At 48.7% G+C, this 24,340-nt stretch overlaps 2 protein-coding genes across 11 annotated transcripts in view; one reads left to right on the forward strand and one right to left on the reverse strand.

Annotated features, from left to right (window-relative positions):
- The first annotated feature begins 512 nt into the window (after positions 1-512).
- On the forward strand, positions 513-16,751 carry asxl1 (ASXL transcriptional regulator 1). Its single transcript, XM_069139243.1, is given in 16 exon segments — positions 513-979; positions 6,330-6,413; positions 8,889-9,008; positions 9,141-9,339; positions 9,439-9,596; positions 9,681-9,765; positions 10,730-10,896; positions 11,702-11,798; positions 12,543-12,648; positions 12,754-13,750; positions 13,831-13,935; positions 13,937-14,581; positions 14,583-15,583; positions 15,585-15,699; positions 15,702-15,778; positions 15,780-16,751. Coding segments are annotated over 16 exon segments (4,587 nt in total). The 5' UTR covers positions 513-922; the 3' UTR covers positions 16,354-16,751.
- Positions 16,752-18,302: 1,551 nt separating this feature from the next.
- Positions 18,303-24,340, reverse strand: part of myt1a (myelin transcription factor 1a) — a 156,505-nt gene continuing 150,467 nt past the window's right edge. For 8 of the 10 annotated variants that reach the window (XM_069139285.1, XM_069139286.1, XM_069139288.1 and 5 more), the window contains 4 exons: positions 21,696-21,787; positions 21,331-21,434; positions 21,088-21,231; positions 18,303-19,331 (listed from right to left, as the gene is read on the reverse strand). In XM_069139285.1, the coding sequence (XP_068995386.1) occupies positions 19,188-19,331; positions 21,088-21,231; positions 21,331-21,434; positions 21,696-21,787 (484 nt within the window). In that variant the 3' untranslated portion in view covers positions 18,303-19,187. The remainder of the gene's footprint in view (positions 19,332-21,087; positions 21,232-21,330; positions 21,435-21,695; positions 21,788-24,340) is intronic. The other 2 variants (XM_069139293.1, XM_069139287.1) reach the window with 1 other exon arrangement.

Consider the following 24,340-nt stretch of genomic DNA (forward strand, 5'->3'; position numbering starts at 1 on the left):
CTTTTTGTTTGTGTATTTTTTTTGTTTGTGTATTTTTTGTTTGTGTATCTTTTTGTTTGTGTATCTTTTTGTTGGTGTATCTTTTTGTTTGTGTATTTTTTTTGTTTGTGTATCTTTTTGTTTGTGTATTTTTTGTTTGTGTATCTTTTTGTTGGTGTATCTTTTTGTTTGTGTATTTTTTTTGTTTGTGTATCTTTTTGTTTGTGTATCTTTTTGTTTGTGTATTTTTTGTTTGTGTATTTTTGTTTGTGTATTTTTTGTTTGTGTATCTTTTTGTTTGTGTATTTTTTGTTTGTGTAGTTTTTGTTTGTGTATTTTTGTTGGTGTATCTTTTTGTTTGTGTATTTTTTGTTTGTGTATTTTTGTTTGTGTAGTTTTTGTTTGTGTATTTTTTGTTTGTGTATTTTTTGTTTGTGTATTTTTTGTTTGTGTATTGCTCAGTTCTGTTGTTTATTTGTAAATGCAAACACATCTCCATGTAAACATGTAAGCAGGCCTGTGGTCGCTCGTCCTCTCTGTGATTAAATAGGTGTCCGATGGACCGGCTGGTATGATGTAATACGTGTGGAGGACTACTTGCAGCGGAGGCCGCCTTGTTTTGTTGCATTCCTGCGGAGGGTTTGACCTTTGACCCGCTCGGAGAGGCTCGTCCCGCAGCAGCTCACACCGCTTCATGCTACACACGCCGAGAGACGCGATGTGTGTGTCGAGCTAGTTCACACCGCGAACCGGAGCCAGCAGCGACGATCCCCGCAGCCCCCGCAGCCCCGCAGACCCCCGCAGACCCCCGCAGACCCGCAGCAGCGTCGCGAGCCGACAGGAAGCTCTTGTTTGGGTCCTCACCGTCAGCCAGGAGCACAGTTAGCCATTTTTGCTGCACAGCTAGCCGCCGTCGTTTCGAGGATCTTTCGGAGCCGCAGAGATGAAGGACAAACAAAAGAGGAAGAAGGAGCGGACCTGGGCTGAGGCGGCTCGCATGGTAAAACAACCCGTCCACCCGGTCCGCCCGGTCCGTCCGGCGGCTGGGCTGAGTGTCGGTCCAGATGTGTCCGACAGCCTCCTCACCACCACCGGGGAGCAGATGCCCCCAGCCCGGCGGTGGGAGGCTGGCCGGCACACGGATAGCCCGGTCCGGTAGAGTGTGCGCGGGGCCGGTCCCGGTTCTGTTCCGTGTGGAGGTTCGGGCGGGCTGCGGGGAACCGCGACATGCTAACAGCCAGCTAAAACGCTAACTGTTTGGAGCTCTTTGTTTGCTAGGCAGCTAGCTGGTTAGCTTCACGCTGATTACCACCGTGTCGCCCCGCACACACACACCGACCCGGCGGCGGGTCCACACACACGGTGGACGGGCGGTCGGTCACCGGTCGCCCGGTACCCCGGAGCCCCGGTGCGCCGCCTTTCTTTGTGTTATAGAAGCTAATGTTGTGGAGCATAAAGCAGGTTAACACTAGCGGAGCTAACGGCTAAGGTTAGCCTCTCAGTCAACTGTCGGAGCCCGGTGGACCGGACCGGACCGGACCGGACCGGGACATCAACCGGGCTAGCATGTAGGCCAGCCTGTCTGAAGGCCCAGCCAGAGGAACGCAAACATTTAATGTCATTATTATTATTATTTAACAAAGAAACGGGACGTTAGTCACGTGAACAGCTAGCTGGGGGGGAGGGGGAGGGGGGGCATCAAATTAAGTTTCTTTAATTAATTAAAAATAATCGATAACAGCTGATAAAGTGGTTACATGAGACTGAAGGCACAAATCAGACTGAGGTTCACTACAGGTTCACTCCTCTTCCTCCTGCTCCTTCTCCTCCTCCTCTTCCTCCTGCTCCTTCTCCTCCTCCTCTTCCTCCTGCTCCTTCTCCTCCTCCTCTTCCTCCTGCTCCTTCTTTTCCTTTTCTTCCTCCTTCTCCTGCTCCTCCTCCTCCTCTTCCTTCTCCTGCTCCTCCTGCTTCTCTTCCTTCTCCTCCTCCTCTTCCTCCTGCTCCTTCTCTTCCTCCTTCTCCTCTTCCTTGTCTTGCTCCTCTTCCTCCAGCTCCTTCTCTTCCTCCTTCTCCTCTTCCTTCTCCTCCTTCTCCTGCTCCTCTTCCTCCTTCTCTTCTGGAGCAGCCCCTCCTGGTGGTGGGTGGAGCATCCAGGGATGTTCATGCAGGTGGAGGAGAGTGTAACAGGTTACACATGCAGACTGTCAGTTGGACAAAGTAGTTTAAAAACAGTGAAAAAAGGTGTTCTAGTGGTATTTTATTTTGAAACTTGCACCTTTTAATTTGAAAGGGCATTCAGCTGACTAATGGTGTAACTTTGGTCCTTCACTCATTCAGTGACAGTCAGTTTCATTGGGGGCGGAGCTTACATGTTGTTGTGAGGAGGTGCAGAGAGAGGACTGCTGCAGGTTCCTGGAGGTAGACATCAAATGAAATGATCTGAGGAGTCCAGACTCAGGAGCTGGTGGTCATGTGATAAAACAGTGCAGCTCTCTGAGTTTCATTCCCTCATTCAGAAGACTTTGTGTACAAATTATAACAACTGAGTTCAGTGAATCTACAGACGTACTGAGCTCAATTATCTGTGAGGGTCGAATACGCTCTGAGAACATGAATATCATTTCATAATCTGGCATTCAATTTGAACTTGATTAAAATTCAGCTTCAAAATATAATTATTCAAGTTTAATTGTACAAATTCAAATTATTTGATTCAAATTACATTTTTGAAATACAATGATTTAAATTCAGTTTCTAGCTAAACATATCAATCATAGAACAAGTAGGGTGGCAGAGAGAGAGATCGATCACAGATCACTCCTCTCTGATTAAAAGAAAAAGAAGCTGTCTGGCTGGCCGTTAATATGCCTGAATGTAAAGTGTACATGTCAGAAACACTATAACTACATCAGCACCTTTAAAGTGTCCATGAACACGATCATGTTCATCAGCTGGACGTCCTGCTTGTTCTTGGATTACAGTCGCTTTGCACAGAATCAGGGTCAGTTGTACCACATATTGACCTGGAAACAGTGTTGGGTCCCTTAAAGACACCAAACCATCCTTCTCATGTTTCCTGTTCTGGTGCTGAGAAGGAGGGAAATAATTTAAAAAATAAAATACATGTATAAAAATAAGATCCAATTAGAAGTCTGACAAGCATCATGGACTGACAGAGGAATGAATGCTATTTAACCTTCAGTGCAGCTGACGGTCAACCTGTCAGCTGGACATTGCCTGTTCCAACCGGGATATTGACCACCGAGGAGCCGCTGAGCTCTGGAGACTCACCTGGGCTCAACAAAAATTATACAAATATACAAGCGGCTTTGTTTTTTCCTCATAATTATTTTTACGGCTTTTCACTAAAACAACAAAATGTAGGTTTTCCTGAGGTGGTGCCAAACTAAATCATATTAAATCCTACTAAAAGATATTCGATCATATTAAATCATACTAAATCCTACTAAATCATATTCAATCATACTAAATCATATTCGATCATATACTAAATCATATTGAATCATATACTAAATCATATTCAATCCTACTAAATCATATTCAATCATACTAAATCATGTTAAATCATATTGAAGCATACTAAATCATACTGAAGCATATTAAATCATTTTAAATAATACTAAATCATATTAAAGCATACTAAATCATATTCAATCATACTAAATCATATTCAATCATACTAAAGCATTAAATCATAATAAATGTTAAATCACATTAAAGCATAATGAATCACATTCAATCATACTAAATCACATGAAAGCATACTAACTCATATTAAAGCATACTAAATCAGATTGAATCATAATAAATCATATTAAAGCATACTAAATCAGATTGAATCATAATAAATCATATTAAAGCATACTAAATCATTAAAGCATACTAAATTATATTAAAACATATTAAATCATACTAATGCATACTAAATCATATTAAAGGATACTAAATCATATTAAATCATATTAAAGCATACTAAATCATATTAAATAATACTAAAGCATAGTAAATCATATTAAAGCATACTAAATCATATTAAAGCATACTAAATCATATTAAATAATACTAAATCAAATTAAATCATATTAAATATTACTAAATCATTAAAGCATATTAAATAATACTAAATCATATTAAAGCATACCAAATCATATTAAAGCATACTAAATCAGATTGAATCATAATAAAGCATATTAAATAATCCTAAATCATATTAAAGCATACTAAAGTGTATTAAATCATAATATGTCCAGAGTCCCAGTAGATACGGTGGTGTGAAAAAGTGTTTGCCCCCTTCCTGATTTCCAATTTTTTTTGCATGTCTGTCATTTAAATGTTTCAGATCATCAAACAAATTTAAATATTAGTCAAAGATAACACAAGTAAACACAAAATGCAGTTTTTAAATGAAGGTTTTTATTATTAAGGGAGAAAAACAATCCAAACCCACAAGGCCCTGTGTGAAAAAGTGTTTGCCTCCTCCTGTTAAAACATAACTTAACTGTGGTTTATCACACCTGAGTTCAATTTCTCGAGCCACACCCAGACCTGATTACTGACACACCTGTTCTCAATCCAGAAATCACTTCAATAGGACCTGCCTGACAAAGTGAAGTAGACCAGAAGATCCTCAGAAGATAGACATCATGCCGAGATCCAAAGAAATTCAGGAACAAATGAGAAAGAAAGTAATTGAGATCTATCAGTCTGGAAAAGGTTCTCAAGCCATTTCTAAAGCTTTGGGACTCCAGAGAACCACAGTGAGAACCATTATCCACAAATGGAGAAAACATGGAACAGTGGTGAACCTTCCCAGGAGCGACCGGCCGACCAAAATTACCCCGAGAGAGCAGAGACAACTCATCCGAGAGGTCACAAAAGACCCCACGACAACATCCAAAGAACTGCAGGCCTCACTTGCCTCAGTTCAGGTCAGTGTTCATGACTCCACCAGAAGAAAGAGACTCGGCAGAAATGGCTGCATGGCAGAGTTCCAAGACCAAAACCACCGCTGAGCAAAAACAACATTAAGGCTCGTCTCATTTTTGCCAGAAAACATCTTGATGATCCCCGAGACTTTTGGGAAAATACTCTGTGGACTGACGAGACCAAAGTTGAACTTTTTGGAAGGTGTGTGTCCCGTTACATCTGGAGTAAAAGTAACACCACATTTCAGAAGAAGAACCTCATACCAACAGTAAAATATGGTGGTGGTAGTGTGATGGTCTGGGGCTGTTTTACTGCTTCAGGACCTGGAAGACTTGCTGTGATAAATGGAACCATGAATTCTACCGTCTACCAAAACATCCTGAAGGAGAACGTCCGGCCGTCTGTTCGTGACCTCAAGCTGAAGCCAACTTGGGTTCTGCAGCAGGACGATGATCCAAAACACACCAGCAAGTCCACCTCTGAATGGATGAAGAAAAACAAAATGAAGACTTTGGAGTGGCCTCGTCAAAGTCCTGACCTGAATCCTGTTGAGATGCTGTGACATGACCTTAAAAAGGAGGTTTGTGCTGGAAAACCCTCCAATGTGTCTGAATTACAACAACTCTGTAAAGATGAGTGGGCCAACATTCCTCCACAGCTGGAAAAGACTCATTGGAAGTTATCACAAACACTTGATTGCAGTTGTTGCTGCTGAGGGTGGTCCAACCAGTTATTAGGTTTAGGGGGAAACACTTTTTCACACAGGGCCATGTGGGTTTGGATTGTTTTTCTCCCTTAATAATAAAAACCTTTATTTAAAAACTGCATTTTGTGTTTACTTGTGTTATCTTTGAGTAATATTTAAATTTGTTTGATGATCTGAAACATTTAAGTGACAAACATGCAAAAAAATAAGAAATCAGGAAGGAGTCAAACACTTTTTCACACCACTGTCTGTCCAATATCTTAGTAGATATGTCCAGTGTCCCAGTAGATATGTCTCTACGTTTCTGTCCGTCTTTCCACACACTGCGTCCCATCTGAATATGTCCTTCAAATCCAGCTCCAGCTTTCTTCTATCATTAGAAACGCGTTATTCTCTCTGACACCTGCTGTCACTCAACTTCTTGAACTCTGGTAGAAGGATGATGTCGCTGTAACACCAGCGAAGGAACTCTGTTCCTCATCGTATATAAATACAAATCTAACACCTCTAATGATTCAGGGACATTTGGTTCTGTTCCTCTCCATCATTTTCATTTTAAAATATGCCTGGGGCCGATTTGGAGATGTTTGATGGTGTTAAATCATGAGGACGTTAGCTGCCTGCGTTATGTGTATTTGTTGTGTATTTGTGTTGTTTCCTCAGTGTGTGACCGTCTGTGTGCTTCAATGTGTTCCAGGTGTTGGAGAACTTCTCTGATGCACCAATGACCCCCAAACAAATCCTCCATGTCATCCAGACCAAGGGGCTGAAGGAGATGAGGTGACAACACACACACACACACTGAGAGAGACACACACACACGCACAGAGACACACACACAGAGACACACACACACAGACACACACACACAGACACAGAGACACACACACACACACACACACACACACACACAAAGCTCAGTCTAACTTTGTGTGTTCAGTAATTTTGCTGGATTTGAACATGTTTTTCTGTCTGAGTTTCTAACTGAGGTTTTATTTCCTTCTCATGGACTTGTGGCCGGCTGCTGACCCACACAGGAGGTACGTTCACAGCTGTTATTACATCCTCGGATGACCCAAACAACATGTCATCAGTGTTTCTCTTTAATTACACACATAAAGATGTGTTAAGATCAAATATGAGACAAATGAAATGCACAGTTAAAAGTCGTCAGTGTGGTCGCTGGTTGCTTTGAGTCTAATGAAGTTAAAGTGAATGTCTGGAGCCACGAGTGAAGCATAGATGATGTTCAGAGCATCAAATCTTACTCTGTAACTACAGGGTCTCAATAGTTGTTGACTTGTTAATGACAGCTGTCATCACAGCTGATGCTTCTAACTTGTAGCAGCACACAGGATAAAATAACACACATCCCAAATGATGGAGCTGATGTTAGAGTGGCTTCACATTAACTGAATTTAATACGAGCAAACCTGTCAGCATCAGAGACAACCACTCTAATACAACCCTGTTTCTACTTGAGTCTTTACATAAAACAGAATGTCATGTATACTCATATTTAATTATAAATTGATCAAAGACAACATATCAAATTTTGAAATGGAGAAATTTAATTGTTTTATAAAAATAGCTGCTCATTTTTAATTTGATGGCAGCAACACGTCTCTATAAAGTTGTTACAGGATCAACAAATTAAAACTGCAAACAGTGATGTACGGGCCCTCGCACTCCAGTGCGCCGCCTCCCCGAAGCCGCCTCTCCGAAGCCGTCTCCCCGACGTGCAGCGCGAGAGGGACCGCGTATCCCCACTTAAAGTTGCTATTTTTGTCTCGTTTCCTGTCTCCAGCAGGGGGCACTGGCGAGCCGTTTGGCCACGCCCACTCACAAAACACATCAGCTGTATCGTCTCACCACGCCGGATGTATGTGACACGTTTCGTGAGGTTTCAAGCATCCTTTGACCTTAAACATCAACTTCCTGTGTCACGGCGAGACATCAAACTTTGCCGCATCGTCACGGCGACGCCCATTGACAAAGTCGAACGAATGTCTCAATATATCATCAACTACATGTTTAGGTTATTGTGACCCGACTTTACATTCATGGGATCAACCAGCTCGACGTAGAATGTCAAAGTATGAAAAGTGTCATTTTCAGTGGCCAACAGGGGGCGCTATGACTATGAGTGACTATTACCCCACAGGGGTCTTCAGGGCGGGGCTATTATCATACCTGTGATGTTTGGAGAAGGTCGGTCCATGTACATAAGATTTAAAGCAACTCCTAGTTTCATGGCGAGATGCTCAAAATGGCCGCTTCTCACAGGCACACACATCGATAAAAACAAATTATTTATACAACTTTTAATCCCAAACATGTTTTCTATCCATAGAACCTAAATTCAAGTCGGTTGGACAAAATCCCTCGGAGGAGTTCGACAAAGTACAACGTGTAAGAATCGGCCAAAATGGCGACTAAATTCAAAATGGTGGACTTCCTGTCGAGTTGACGTAACGGTGCAATGTAACTTTTTTGTGCGTCCAGGTGTGATACACGTGTCCACCGGATTTGGTGAATTTAGGTAAATGTGGCCGCCGGGGCATCTCTGTAGGGGGCGCTCTCGAGACGTTTGGCCGCGCCCACTCGCGACTCCACTAGAATATGAAATTTTTCGCCGGGAGACAAATGTGTTTCCACTTTCATGAGTTTATGAATATGATAAAACCTCCAAAAAGGAAAATCACTTTACGTAAGAAGAAGAACGAGAACGAGAAAATTTTTACGAAATACAATAAAAACTGGAAAAGCACCTGGTTGAACATCTAACAACTAATCAGGTTACCATGGCAACAGGTCAGTAACATGATTGGGTATAAAAGATGATTTCAGAGAGGCGGAGTCTCAGCAGTGAAGATGGGGAGAGGTTCACCACTCTGAAAGACTGTGTTGGAAAATAGTTCAACAATCTAAGAATAATGTTCCTCAACGTAAAACTACAAAGAATTAGTGGATTTCATCGTCTACGGTTCATAATATCATTAAAAGATTCAGAGAATCTGGAGAAATCTCTGAACACAAGGGACAAGGCTGGAAACCAATATTGGATGGTGGTGATCTTCGGGCCCTCAGGCAGCACTGCATTAAAAACACACTATTCTGGAGTGGAAATCACTGCATGGGCTCAGGAACACTTGTGAAAACCATCGTCTGTGAACACAGTTCATCGCTGCATGTTTCTAATGAGACTGTGTGTGTGTGTGTGTGTGTGTGTGTGTGTGTGTGTGTGTGTGTCTCCAGTGGGACCGCCCCCCTGGCCTGCCTGGTCACCATGCTGCATTCCCAGGTGAGAGGAGACCGGGTGAAGAACAGCATCTTCTTCAAGCTGCCTGGACGGATGAGCCTGTTCACTCTGAAGGTATCCGCCCTGCTGAGTCAGCAGGCTGCAGCGTGACCGTGATCGTTCACAGCGTGTTTCTGCTGGAGACCTCAGAGATGAAGTCTGGCCGAGTTTCTTATCTTTTTAAACTGTGTGCTGTTGATTCTGCAGAAGAACGCCCTCCAGTGGACGAAGGCAACCTCGGAGTCGGAGACCCCGTCGGAGTCGGCCGGCGGCGCGGCCCCCCCGGCCTCCGGCAGCTCCTCGGCAGCGGGAGCGGGCGTGGCCCCGGTCGGCCCCACCGAGGCCACGGAGCAGGAGAGCTGCGACTCCACGGAGACCACGGCTGCTGCTAGCATGGACAACGACGGTAACGCCTCTGACCTCCGACCTCTCACTGCGTCCAGCGTCTCCAGCTGTGATGCTGCGTGTTGTATAAATGCTGGTTGCTCTCCTCTCTGCCCTGCAGCCTCGGTGGATGAGAGTTCGTCCAGCGCCTCCTGCTCCGCTGAGCCGCCGCCCATCAACCAGCCTCAGACGCGCCTCAGCAGAGCGGCCGGCCAGCAGGGACGCAGCGACACGCCGCCGGCCCAGCACGCCCAGACCCGGCTCAGCCGGTCCCGACAGGTGAGGCCGAGGTAATCCGTGCGTTACAGCAGATCTGTGAGGGCTCGATGTGACGTTAAAGATCTGTAACTGTCGCTCCAACAGTCGGGGAGGCAGAGGAAGAAAGCTGTGATGATGCCGCGGGTCGTCCTCACTCCTCTGAAAGTGAACGGAGAGCACGTCCCCTCAGGTAACCGCCGCCGCTCGGTACCAGCACACCTGGACAGCAGAGGGGGAGGTTCCCCAGGAATAAACAGCTGCTACGGTCTGCAGCACCTGGCAGGTGTAGTGCTGAGCGACGCTCCTCTTATGAAGAAATACAGTTTTCAGTTTTCTTGATCCAGTTTAAATTCATGAACATATTTTATCTGTTTGAAGATCCAAAATGTTTAATTTAATAAAAACAAGTGCAACGGTTTAAATTGATCAGAATTACATTTCAGCTGTATGAACTGATTCACTTGTTATGATCTGCTCTTATTAATGTCAGTTTTGCATTACGGGTCAATAAAACGCAAGACTTCCTGTATTTTTTTCAAATTAAAAGCCCTACAGCGTTTTCTAAGAAAGAAACCCCCATTAAAGAGGCTTTTAATGTGAAACAGGAAGGTGTTGTGCCTGAAGTCAGACCTCACATGAACCATCCAGGACATCCTGCGCTGCTTCAGACGGCTTCACGCCGCCGCTGCTCGTCATGTTTCTGTTTCCTCTGACGTGTAGAAACTTTATAAAGTCTGGACTTTGTTGTCCGTCCATTTCTCATTATGGTGCTTCTCCATTTGAAAGTCTGTCCTCTGCTGTTTTAAACGTCTTCAATTGTAGCTGTAGTTTACTGCGTACTGTGCTGCAGTTCCTATGGTAACAGGGAGAGTACCTACCCAGGGGGAGGAGCTAAAAAAAGTCCCACAAAACCGGGTTTTAGGAACTTAAAAGGTTCTATGTTTCCCTGGTGAGGACACAGAAAAAGGGGAACTCCCTCCAGCTGTTTTTGGAACTGAGAAATAGTTCCTGCGGTCTGAAAACGCCAACGTTACTGAAATAAACACAGATGTGTGGGAGGGCGGCGCCCCCTGCAGGCCATCACAGACACCAACAGGGAACCAGTTTATGATGTCAGAGCCCCTCTGAGTTCACCTGGTGTGTTGTTGCTGTAGGACCCATGAAGAGGAGTCGAGGAGGAGTGGACGTGGACTTCGAGACGCCCGGCTCCATCCTGGTCAACACCAACATCCGAGCCCTCATCAACGTTCGCACCTTCTCCCTCTTCCCAACACACTCCCAGCAGCAGCTGCTGCAGCTGCTGCCGGAGGTCGACCGCCAGGTTGGTCCCTCTCCCTTCTACGAGTTAACATCACGTTATATACATGCGTGCAGCACTGATGTATGACCTCATGGTGTAACCAGCACACAGCGTCAGACATTAGTGGAAAATTACAACTATTCTCAAACAGTATTAAAAACAAGAATGTTTGAAGAGCTTGGAGGTGAGCGAGCCGACGCTGTCCAGGGTCCTGAAACAGACCGCGGCTCGTATTTAGCTGAGAGCAAGTCGGCACGTTCTCACGAGAAAATGGTTGACAGCAGAAACTCTTGATGTGATTCACCATATTTATATGATGAAGACACTAACTTTTGTTTTAAGACTTTAAGTTTGACAGCTGTTGAAAGTGTTGGACTGATTCTGAATCCTTATTTAGATCCAAAATGGTTCTTTTAGCTTCTTTTAATTACATTTTTCTTGTATATTATTCTCACCGTGTACTTTTAAGTTATTTTACTTTGTTATTTCATCCTTGTTAAAATGGGATTATGTGAACATGTTTTATAAGATAATGTTTCGCTTCTGTTCCAAATAAAAATTGTAATAAAAAAACAAAGAAGAGTAAAACCTGTATTTGAAACATTTACTGCGGCATCAGGACTGAGCTTTATGTGACTTTGGAAGTTTACATGGAGTTTATTAAAAGTGAATAAAGGATGTTTTTATGAAACCAAAGTCAACCATCAGAGCAGGTCGTTGTATTTAAACCATCCATTATTGTGTTTTTAAATGTCCCTCGGACCTCGTTGTGTCACCGTTATTAAAGGTTCCTCAGGTGTGTTCAGCTCCGTCTCTCTGCCCGTAGATCGGACCTGATGGGATGGCCCGACTCAGCAGTTCAGCTCTCAACAATGAGTTCTTCACCCACGCCTCGCAGAGCTGGAAGGAGCGGCTGGCTGAGGGTGAGTCACATCACACCACGCCAGCACCAAGAAACCAACTCACGTTCCAGCTCCCTTTACATAAGAACACAAGTTATGATAATAACATCAGTAATAAACTGAGATTTCACAGGTTGACAGTTTACCTCTGGTGGATGTTCATTTGACACACACTCACATTACAGACTCTGATTGGCCGTCACTGCCAGTCAGCCTTATCCTGGCTCTGCCCACTTGTCACTCCCAGCTTCACCTTTTCTTCTCTGAATACAGTCTGGTAACTCGGCTCATTAACGTTTGCACAACCACCAATCAGAGACCATTGTCGGTGGTTAACTGTGATTGTCCCGCCCCTCCTTCGCTGCGATTGGACCGCTGCTGACAGTGACGAGTGCACTACAGAATAAACACTCGCTAAAAAATGTTCTGTACTCAGATAAAACCCTCTGGTGGACACGGTGGGTAGTGACAGCGTCTGATTGGTTAAAAAGAACAAGAGGATGGAACCACCGATTCTCTATGGAGGGTGGACAGAACCAGAGTCAACCTGCCCCGAATGATACTTTACTGACCCGGGCCGTCGGTTCTGTCCAACCCTGAGAGGACATCTGAACCCAACAGTCCTCCAGCGGGTGAATTCAAAGGAGCTCATAGAGTAGAAATACACAGAAACCCTTCAGGAACCAGAACCAGACACAGATTCTAGTTCTGAAGTGTTCCTGCAGCTGAACACAGCAGCTCATAATAACCTCTCTACCTGTTCAGGTGAGTTCACCCACGAGATGCAGGTTCGATTCCGACAGGAAATGGAGAAGGAGAAGAAGGTGGAGGCGTGGAAGGAGAAGTTCTTTGAAGAATATCACGGACAAAAGTAAGAGACATCAAAAGTTTCTGTTATGAATATCATATTTATGAGGCCGTTGTCCACCCTGGTCCGTGTCCTCCGTGTGTTAACGTGTCCGTCCGTCCTCCGCAGGTCCGGTCTGACCCGAGAGGAGTCCCTGAAGCTGACCATGAGTGAAGCCAGTGAAGCAGCCGGCAGCGTTCTGGACAGCGACGTGTCGGCGGTGGCGAGCGGCGCCCCGAAGAGACGGAGCGTCGGCCGGCGGAGGAGAGACGGCAGGATGAGGAGACGCACGCGCGCCGACCTGCGCCGCAGGGCGCGCCGCTCGCTCTGCAAAGCCGCTCCCGCCCTCCAGTCCGCCGAGGGGGCGGAGCCAAGCGACGCTCTGGACGTCTCCGCCGCCTCCGTCGGGTCGCCCGTGTCCGACAGCACGGTGGTGCAGGGAGAGGTGGTGCTGCAGACCGACAGCGGCGTGGAGCTGCCGGCTGAGACCGCCCCCACGGAACCCAAACCTACGCCCACTCCAGAACCCCTCACCCTCCCAGAACCCCCCCCTGCTCCCAGCCCTACCCCCACCCCCAGCCCCACCCCCAGCCCCGCCTCCACCAGTGCCAACGAGGAGCCTGAAGTCACTGCCCGCCTGCTGCCCGAGGAGACCGCCCCCGTCCTGGCCTCCACCACTTCCCCCTCTTCCTCCTCATCCTCCTCTTCGTCAGCCTCCTCCCCCGCCTCCTCCCCCTCCACCCCCTCCGACAGACAGGGAGCGTTCGCCGCCGGCCTGGACTCCTCTTCGTCCTCCTCGGCCTCCTCCAGTGCCGCGGTGGCCGCCGAACCGCTGGACGACACCGCCTCCGCGGTCACCTCCGTCACGGGAGGAACGGCCACCAGCAGCCGTGAGAGCAGCCCGTCGGCCAGCCCCGCCCCCACCCCCGCCCCCACCCCCGCCCCCGCGCCCAGCAGCCAGCTCAAGGAGCAGAAGAGGAGGCCAGACGAGTCCGACGCCTTCTCCAGCTTCCCCGAAAAGCGGCCGCGGCTCGACGACCGTCAGTCCTTTCGTACCACAATTGACGGTGTGCGTTCAGAGAAGCCGCAGCCGACAACAGAGGAGCCCAAGGTGCCGCCCATCCGGGTAAGACCGACACTCACTCCGTTTAATGTGTTCTCAACAACTCTTCGTGTCTGATGTCTGTCCTTGTGTCTCTGTCTCAGATTCAACTGTCCAGAATCAAACCTCCTTGGGTCAAAGGTCACCCCACCTACCAGATCTGCCCTCGCATCGTGCCCCCCGGCGAGGGCTCGCGGCGGTCGGGTACGGGGGGGGGCGCGCACCCTGGCGGACATCAAAGCCCGCGCCCAGCAAGCCCGGGCCCAGCGCGAGGCCGCTGCTGCTGTTGCAGCCTCTGGCGAGGGGACAGGGACGGCCGGCGTCCGGCTGCGGACAGCTGCTGGGCTACCGGATAGCAGCAGTGGACGACGAGCGCGAGAGCATCCAGGACCTATCGAGCCCGGAGGAGGAGGAGGAGGAGGAGGAGGAGGAGGAGACGGAGGAGACGGAGGAGACGGAGACGGAGACGGAGGAGACAGAGACGGAGGAGGAGGAGGAGGAAATGGAAAAAGGGGAGGTGGGGGGGTGGAGGAGCAGACGTCGTCTTCAGACTCTCATTCGTCTGGAACACAACTACAGCTTCTCCATGTAGAGCCCACCCCCCAGCCCTCCCCCTCCCTGTCCACCACCTCCACCTCCCTGTCCCTGGACCCCCCCCAGACTCCCAGTCCCCCTCCAGAGGAGGGGGCGGGGGGTCCGGAGGGTGGAGAGGTACCAGAACCGCCATCAGCCAACGGGCTCTCAGACAAGTCTCCGGAAGCTGGCGCTGCATCGGACTCGTCGTCCCCCCCGTCGGCGAGGCGTAGCCGGGGGTCCGAGTCTGCCGCCCCCCCCCTCAGAGAAAGCCGACCCAGCAAAACCTCCGCTGGCTCCGACCTCCATCCCAGACTCCCTCCCCAGGTTCGGGGCTCAGGGGGTGGACGTGATTCACACGCTGGCCAAAGAGCAGGAACACGGGAAGGAGGCAGGACTGGGCGGAGTCATCCAGCACGGCTCGCACCACATGGACCCGCAGGACGTCTTCTGTCCCTCCGAGAGACAGAAGACCAACGTGGACCCGTCGCGAGACAAAGACGAGGAGGCGGGAACTCACAGCGACTCCACGGAGACGGCGTCGGACTGCGAGAACGAGAGTCAGGAGGATGAGCCGCAGCATCCTGACCAGGACTGGGGCCCCCCGCTGGGAGCCCGCAGGAACGGACCGCTGGTCATCCGCGGCCCGCCTCCTCAGAACCAGCAGCCCGTCATCCAGGCCCACGTCTCGGGCCGGCCGGGTCAGACCGTCATCCAGCCTTGCTTCCCCAACGGGCTGCCTCACCAGCAGCACGGCCGGCCCCGCCCCCAGGACCACCACTCCCTCCCCCCCGCCCTCCATCCCCGGGACGCATACGTGTTGGTCAAAGTGGAGCCGCCGGACGAGTGTCGGGGATCCAAACCGGGTTCTGCTGAGGATGATTGTCATTCGTTAAAGTCGGTGGTGTCTCACCTGAACGCCGCGGCGTCCAAACGACTCGTCGGTGCAGTCCGACCCGTGTCCAGCGTGGAGGCCAACAATCCGCTGGTCACCCAGCTGCTGCAGGGCAGCCTGCCGCTGGAGAAGGTCCTCCCCTCCCACCCCGCCAACCGGCTGGAGATCAGCAGGGTACCGGGACCCAGGCCTGCAGCGACGAGGACACCGGGGTCCCGCGGCCGACCCGAGGCCTCCGCCCAGTCTCAGTCTCAGAGTCCAGACCTGATCCACAGCAAGTGCTCGACGGGCCGCCCGGTGTCCTGCCTGATGGAGACCCCGGCTGTGGCCCAGTACCAGGCCCAGCAGGCCCCCGGCGCCGTCCCCGTCATCACCTCGCTGCCCCCCCTCCTCCTCCAGAGGGAAGTCCGACCTCAGCTCTCCGACCGCCGTGGAGTCGGCGGTCATCAGAGAGTCTCCCGGTCCTCAGCCCTCACAGACCTCCCACCGGACCATCACCAACGGCCCCCCCCCCCCCCCCACGCCGACCCTTGTCCCACCGAGGTGGTGCCCACCATCAGGATAAACTGGCGAGCCCCCCCCCCCCCACAAGCAGCAGCTGTCTCCTGCAGTCGGCGTGAAGAGTGAAGGCGGCGTGCGGCTGTCCTGCCAGGCGCTCTCCAAGTCCTCCCCCCCCCTTCACATCACCAAGAAGGAGGCGGGGTGCGTGGACGGGTACCTCAGCGGGGGGGCCATGGAGGGGCTCCTCAACATGGAGATGACTCTGGCCCGCATGGCGAAGAAAGAGCACAGCAGAACCCAGTACTCCTCGGGCTCCTCCTCCTCCTCCCCCTCCTCTTCCCTCCCCTTCCAGCTGTACGGGAAGCTGCCCAAGCAGGGCGGGGGCGGAGTCAGCTACACGGCCAACGTGTCGGTGATGGACAACGGCGGTTTCTCCCGCAGCGTGGCGGACGGCGTGCTGCAGCTCCGCCCCCGGCTGACCTCCAGCCAGGCGGCGCTCGGCCTGCAGGCGTTCGCCGACAGTACGGCCGACGAGGTGGCGCTCAAGTGCTCGTGCCGCCTCAAAGCCATGATCATGTGCCAAGGCTGCGGTGCCTTCTGCCATGACGACTGCATCGGGCCCTCCAAACTGTGCGTGTCGTGTCTGGTGGTCAGATAGTTTGTGGCGCTGCGACCCGGTAGAACTGTACAGAACCAGACAGGAGGAGCCTGACGGGCAGGATCGGCCTTGTATCATAGAATTGGTCTGTATTTTTTGTTGTTGGAGATTTTCAGATTTTTTTTTTTAGCTGTACTGATATTATTATTATTGTTATTATTATTATTATTATTATTATTATTATTATTATTATTGTGAATTCGGGGCATGATTGATTGTAAATTGTGCCTTTTTTGGTTTTCTCTCCTCAAAAACATTTACCTCATCTTATCTTGCTCCACCTGTCATCATTCGGTGGCCATCGTTGTTTTGGTCCCCAGTTTCCATGGAGACGGGGACTCGTTGTTGTTTCTGTGCAAAGAAGTATTTTTTTAAACCATTAAAATGAGTAAATGACATTTTTCCACCGGTCTGCATCGGGACTCATTTTGTGGTTCTGTGCTTCCAGTTGAGTACGATGAAGGAATAAAGTGGTCGTTGAGTGGTGATCAGGTGCTTCAGTCTTTCATACCTGCGTTAATGTGAGAGACAGGTCGTCCCAGCAGGTACACAGACACACACTGGACAACTCGGAGGACACGCTGATGGGAAGCTCAGTGCTTTACTGTTGTGTGTTTGATGGAGGTTTTTTGTTTTAACTCGTCAGTGTGAATGTGGCTGCTGCTGTTTCTGTCGCTTTATTGACAACATCTGCAGACGTGGATGAACACGCTCGACTACACGCTGTAGGAGGCCTCCGATTCACGTCCTCAGATTCACGTCCTCCGATTCACGTCCTCCGATTCACGGCCTCCGATTCACGTCCTCCGATTCACGTCCTCCGATTCACGTCCTCCGATTCACGTCCTCCGATTCACGGCCTCCGATTCACGTCCTCCGATTCACGGCCTCCGATTCACGTCCTCCGATTCACGTCCTCCGATTCACGGCCTCCGATTCACGTCCTCAGATTCACGTCCTCCGATTCACGGCCTCCGATTCACGGCCTCCGATTCACGTCCTCCGATTCACGTCCTCCGATTCACGGCCTCCGATTCACGTCCTCCGATTCACGGCCTCCGATTCACGTCCTCCGATTCACGTCCTCAGATTCACGTCCTCCGATTCACGGCCTCCGATTCACGGCCTCCGATTCACGTCCTCCGATTCACGTCCTCCGATTCACGGCCTCCGATTCACGTCCTCCGATTCACGTCCTCAGATTCACGTCCTCCGATTCGGTACTTAAGGGGAAAGTTGAGGGAAACCTCACTTCCAGCTTTGAGCCACTCATTTTCCGTTTTTTATTTTTCTTAATGTTGTTAACACTTTAGATGAAACATGAACTTTGTCTGAAACACATTTTCTATTTTAGGAAACCTTTATTCTATTTGTAAAAGTAAAAAAGGGACATTTCACTGCTTTTTCCCCTCTTGACCACACTAGAATAAAAAAAGCAGTAAAATGGCCCTTTTTTTGTTTTCCCACATGGTAATCAGGTCCGAGTCCGTTAGTAACTCGTACTGACCTATTGTTACTGATTGGTGCTCCAGGACCGCGTCACAGTTTAATATCTCCTTACAACCTCAACGTGCTGAAACTAAAATAGTTGCAGCATCCACAGACAATGAAAAACCTAAAAAAGGTAGAACATTGGAACCGGTGTGGTCAGCAGGCTGGCTGCTTGAAGCTCCGCCCACTAATTGACAGACCTTAATGCCCCACAAACAACACCTCCCACATTATGGTTCATATCAAACTTGTTGTGTAACCACACAAAAAACGCACAACATCAGGTCCTCTGACACACACACACACACACACACACACACACACACACAGACAGAGAGAGACACACACACAGAGGTAGACGCAGGTGGGACAGACGGAGGACAGACAGATTTCTGAAATGATATAAAGATGTAATGAAGACGAGCTGTATTAAGAGGAAGAGGACACAGAAACAGAAGTTGACATCCACTGTGGGTTCACCTTTATTAAAGAGCAACGTAAAGACTAATCCATACAGCCATCATTAACACAGAGACGATACAAAATAAATATTCACCATCACTTTGTCATCACCAAATAAATACCAAATATGTGCAGCTCAACTTTCCCAGTGTATTGCAATGTACTCAAAATAGTTTGTGGAAATAAAAAGGAAAATCATATAAACAGAAGCACCAAAAGAATCTTTAGAAAATTATTAAAAAACTTTCAGTTACAAAATATTTGCACTTAAAAAGATCCCAGTATTTTAAATAAATAATAAGATATATAAACAATTCATAGTTGATATCTTAAAATATTTCCTCTTGGTTCAACAATACCGAGGAAATGATTCCCTTCTCTTGGTTATCTTCTCAGGTAGTATTTAAAATAAACCAACAAGATAATGAAGAATAAATAGTCAACAGAAAGTCGTACAGCAGACATGATTAAATAAGTTGTTAAACCAACGTTAAATAGTTACACAGCAATAGTAAGAATGAATCTAGCAACTAGTCCTGGAGGTGCAACATCACTATCTCATATAAATACTGTCAACATCATGGGTGGAGACTAACTAACACTCTGCTTCCTTCTGCACACGCTCAGTGAGGACCGCCCCGCCCACAGGAACGGTTTGACTCCAGCGTGTCCTCACGTCTGTCCTCACGTCTGTCCTCACATCTGTTCACGCTCGTACCGTCGGAAAGCAACATGCAAACAGGAAACAAACGCAAACAACCGAGGTCCAAATGAGGAGAAGTAATTACATACAGGTTCTAAAGGGTTCCCAAAGAAAGACTGGTGCTGTCACTCTGATGCCCCGCCCAACTGGCCCCGCCCACCCGGCCTCCTCCTGTCCGTCACACCTCGATGCCCTTCACCGCCTGGTTGATGGACTCCAGCAGGGCCCGGTTCTCCGGGTTCTGGTAGCAGTCCTTGTTGGTAAACATGTGGGTCAGAGTCTCCACGTAGCTGTCAAAGTTCTGCTCCGACAACGGCTCCTGCTGCACGGAGACACACACAGAGACACACGGAGACACAGACACACGGAGACACACGGAGACACAGACACACGGAGACACAGACACACACACACACGGAGACACAGAGACACACACGGAGACACACAGACACACGGAGACACAGACACACGGAGACACAGAGACACACGAAGACACACACAGAGACACAGACACACGGAGACACAGACAGAGACACAGACACACACACACGGAGACACAGAGACACACACGGAGACACAGACACACACGGAGACACAGAGACACACGGAGACACAGACACGGAGACACAGATATACACAGATACACACGGAGACACAGAGACACACGGAGACACACGGAGACACAGACACACGGAGACACAGACACACACACACACGGAGACACAGAGACACACACGGAGACACACAGACACACGGAGACACAGACACACACGGAGACACAGAGACACACGAAGACACACACAGAGACACAGACACACGGAGACACAGACAGAGACACAGACACACACACACACACGGAGACACAGAGACACACACGGAGACACAGACACACACGGAGACACAGACACGGAGACACAGATATACACATACACACGGAGACACAGAGACACACGGAGACACACAGAGACACACGGAGACACAGACACACAGAGACACACACAGAGACATAGACACACACGGAGACACAGAGACACAGAGATACACAGACACACAGAGACACACGGAGACACACACACACACACACAGAGACACAGACACAGACAGACACACACACACACACACACACACACACAGACACACACAGAGACACAGAGAGACAGACACACACACACACACACACACACACACACACACACACACACACACAGACACAGAGACAGACACACACAGAGACACAGAGAGACAGACACACACACACACACACACACACACACACACACACACACACACACACACACACACAGACAAAAGCAAGAGTCCCAAAATGAACCCTCCTCAGTTTCATAGAAATGTTGACAGTGTGCGTCTGTGTTTCAGTCTCTGTGTCTGTGTGTGTCTGTGTGTGTGTGTGTGTGTGTGTGTGTGTGTGTGTGTGTGTGTGTGTGAATGGTGATGAACACACTGCTGATTACACAGACAGCAACAGTCAGGTGTATTCACACCTGATCATTAAAGGGGAGGAGCCATGACCCTCTGATTTCTTTCGACTGTCAGTAGGACTGCAGCTGCCTTACCAAGTATGTAGTATGTAGTATGTTGTATGTAGTATGTAGTATGTGTACAGCTGGGATATACCACTGCATCAGTGACAGCGACATTTGAAGTCTCCTTTCAGGTTCTCCCCTGAGGTTCTACTCTGAAGTTCTGAAGTTCCACTCTGAAGTTCTCCTCTGAGGTTCCACTCTGAGGTTCTCCTCTGAGGTTCTCCTCTGAGGTTTTCCTCTGAGGTTCCACTCTGAGGTTCTACTCTGAAGTTCTCCTCAGGTTTTCCCCTGAGGTTCCACTCTGAGGTTCTACTCTGAAGTTCTCCTCAGGTTTTCCCCTGAGGTTCCACTCTGAGGTTCTCCTCTGAGGTTCCACTCTGAGGTTGCACTCTGAGGTTCTACTCTGAAGTTCTCCTCTGAGGTTCCACTCTGAGGTTCTACTCTGAAGTTCTCCTCAGGTTTTCCCCTGAGGTTCCACTCTGAGGTTCTCCTCTGAGGTTCCACTCTGAGGTTCCACTCTGAAGTTCTACTCACCATGGTGGGCAGGCGGATGTTGGTCAGGCTGCGGATCAGCGCCTGACTCAGACCCGACAGCTCCAGGAACAAAGTCTCGTTCCTCCCCTCGATCTCTTTGTTCTCCTCCTCCATGTTCTTCAAGTTCATCTCCATGGAGGAGATCTGAGAGGGGGACAGACAGAGGACAGTCCTGAGTCTGAAGTGGACCTGCCACATGGTGTAGGATGTTCTCTGACACCTGTTCAGGTGAAGTGAACTCACCTGGCTGTGCATGTTCATCATGTCGGCCTCCATCTCTGAGTTGGACTCGTTCAGCTCGTTGATCTCCTGGTTCAGCTGCTTGATGTCCTCGTCGTTGTCCAGAACTAAGAGACAAAGGACACACAGTTAGTGTGAGGACAGACGTCTGTCATTACATCAAAAGCCTGATGTCTTCATATCAGAGACCAGGTTTGGGGGACGTGTGGACAAACTGAGGGAGGGGGTGCATATGGACACACTGAGGTGGGGGGGAGACTGAGGGAGAGGGGGACATGTGGACATACTGGGGGGGAACACTGGGGGGGCATGTGGACACACTGAGGGGTGGGACACACTGGTGGTGCGGGGGAAAGACTGTCTCTTACCATCACTGGCTCTGAACTTCGCAGTGATGTACTCGTCACCAGGGAACTTGGTTCTCTTCTTGTTGGCCGACGCTCGGGGACATCCGGACAGGCTGAGATGGACAGAGGGACAGTTAACAGATCTATGTCCTGTTGTGTCCTGATATGTCCTGATATGTCCTACTGTGTCCTACTGTGTTCTACTGTGTCCTGATGTGTACTACTGTGTCCTGGTGTGTCCTGATGTCTACTACTGTGTCCTCATATGTTCTGATGTGTCCAGATGTGTCCTAATGTCTTCTGATGTGTCCTGATGTGTCCTGATGTGTCATGGTGTCCTACTGTTTCCTGATATCTCCCGATGTGTCCTGATGTGTCCTAATTTGTCCACGTGTTCTGATTTGTCCTGATGTATCATACTGTGTCCTGATGTGTCCTGAAGTGTCCTGACATGTCCTAAAATGTCCCACTGTGTCCTAATGTGTCGTACTGTGTATTACTGTATCCTGATGGGTCCTACTGTGTCCTGATGTGTCCTAATTTCTACTATGTCTTGATATGTCCTGATATGTCATGCTGTGTTCTGATGTGTCCTGAAGTGTCACGAATCTGTCTTACTATGTCCTGATGTGTCCTACTGTGTCTTGAAGTGACCTACTGTGTCCTAATGTGTCCAACTGTGTCCTGGTGTGTCCTACTGTGTCCCGATGTGTCCTACTGTGTCCTATTGTGTCCTAATGTGTCCAGATGTGTCCTACTGTGTCTTGAAATGTCCTAATGTTTTCTACTGTGTCCTGATGTGTCCTGATGTGTCATACTGTGTCTTCCTATGTCCTGATGTGTCCTACTGTGTCTTGAAGTGACCTACTGTGTACTGATGTGTCCTGCTGTGCCCTGATGTGTCCTACTTTGACCTGATGTGTCCCAATTGGTCCTCATGTGTTCTGATTTGTCCTGATGTGTCATTCTATGTTCTGATGTGTCCTACCATGCTCTGATGTGTCCTGATAACAACTACCTTGTCCTGATGTGTCCTACAGTGGCCTGATGTGTCATACTGTGACCTGATATGTCCTGATGTGTCCTACTGTGTCCTGAGTTGTCTGACTGTCTCCAACTATGTCCTGATATGTCCTACTGTGTCCTGATTTTTCCTGATGTGTGAAGATAACAACTACCTTGTCCTGATGTGTCCTACTGTTTCCTGATGTGTCCTGATGTGTCCTGATGTGTAATACTGTGTCCTGATGTTTCCTAAGGTGTCTAACTGTTTCCTGACATGTCCTACTTTGTCTTGGTGTGCCCTGATGTGTCCTAATGTGTCCTGATGTGTACTACTGTGTCCTGATGTGTGCTACTGTGTCCTACTGTGTCCCGATGTGTCCTAATGTTTCCTACTGTGTCCTGATGTGTCCAGATGTATCCTACTTTGTCCTGATGTGTCCTACTGTGTCCTAATGTGTCCTCATGTGTTCTGATTTGTCCTGACGTGTCGTACTGTGTCCTGAAGTGTCCTAATGTGTCCTACTTTGTCCTGAGTTGTCGGACTGTGCCTTACTATGTCCTGATGTGTCCTACTGTTTCCGGATGTGTCCTGATGTGTCCTGATGTGTCCTACTGTGTCCTGAGTTGTCGGACTGTGCCTTACTATGTCCTGATGTGTCCTACTGTTTCCGGATGTGTCCTACTGTTTCCTGATGTGTTCTAATTTCTACTGTGTCTTGGAAGTTTCCTACTGTGTCCTAATGTTTCCTACTGTGTCCTGGTATGTCCTGATATCTCCTACTGTGTCCTCATATGTTCTGATGTATCCTGATATGTCCGACTGTGTCCTGATGTGTCCGAGGTATCCTGATGTGTCATACTGTTTCCTCAAATGTTCTGATGTGTCCAGACGTGTCCTATTGTGTTCTGATGTGTCCTGATTTGTCCTACTGTGTCCCGATGTGTCCTGAAGTGTCCGAGGTATCCTGATGTGTCATACTGTGTCCTGACGTATCCTACTCTGTCCTGAGTTCTCGGACTGTCTCTTACTGTGTCCTGATGTGTCCTACTGTGTCCTGATGTGTCCTGATGTGTCCTACTGTGTCCTAATGTGTCCTGATGTGTCCTAGTTTGTCATTGTGTCCTACTGTGTCCAGATGTGTCCTACTGTGTCCTAATGTGTCCTGATGTGTCCTACTGTTTCCTGAGGTGTGTCATACTGTGTCTTGATGTGTCCTTAAATGTGTCCTTATATGTCCTACTGTCTCCTAACATGTCCTGATGTTTCCCACTGTGTCCTGATGTGTCCTACTGTGTCATTGTGTCCTGATGTGTCCTGTTGTGTCACACTGTGTCCTACGATGTCCTGATGTGGCCTACTGTGTCCTGATATGTCCTGATGATTCCTGGTGTGTTTAGATAACAATTACCTTGTCCACATGTGTCCTACTGTGTCCTGATGTGTTGTGATGTTTCCAGATGTGTCCTACTGTGTCTTGAAATGTCCGAATGTTTCCTACTGTGTCCTGATGTGTCCAGATGTGTCCTACTGTGTCTTGAGATGTCCTAATGTTTCCTACTTTGTCCTGATGTGTCCTACTTTGTCTTGATGTGCCCTGATGTGTCCTACTGTGACCTCGTGTCCTAATTTGTCATTGTGTCCTGATGTGTCATTCTGTATC

The sequence above is a fragment of the Embiotoca jacksoni genome, unplaced genomic scaffold (assembly GCF_022577435.1).
Source record: "Embiotoca jacksoni isolate LCO1_2020_lvr unplaced genomic scaffold, fEmbJac1.0.p SCAF_80, whole genome shotgun sequence".
In the NCBI taxonomy this organism is placed as follows: domain Eukaryota; kingdom Metazoa; phylum Chordata; class Actinopteri; family Embiotocidae; genus Embiotoca; species Embiotoca jacksoni.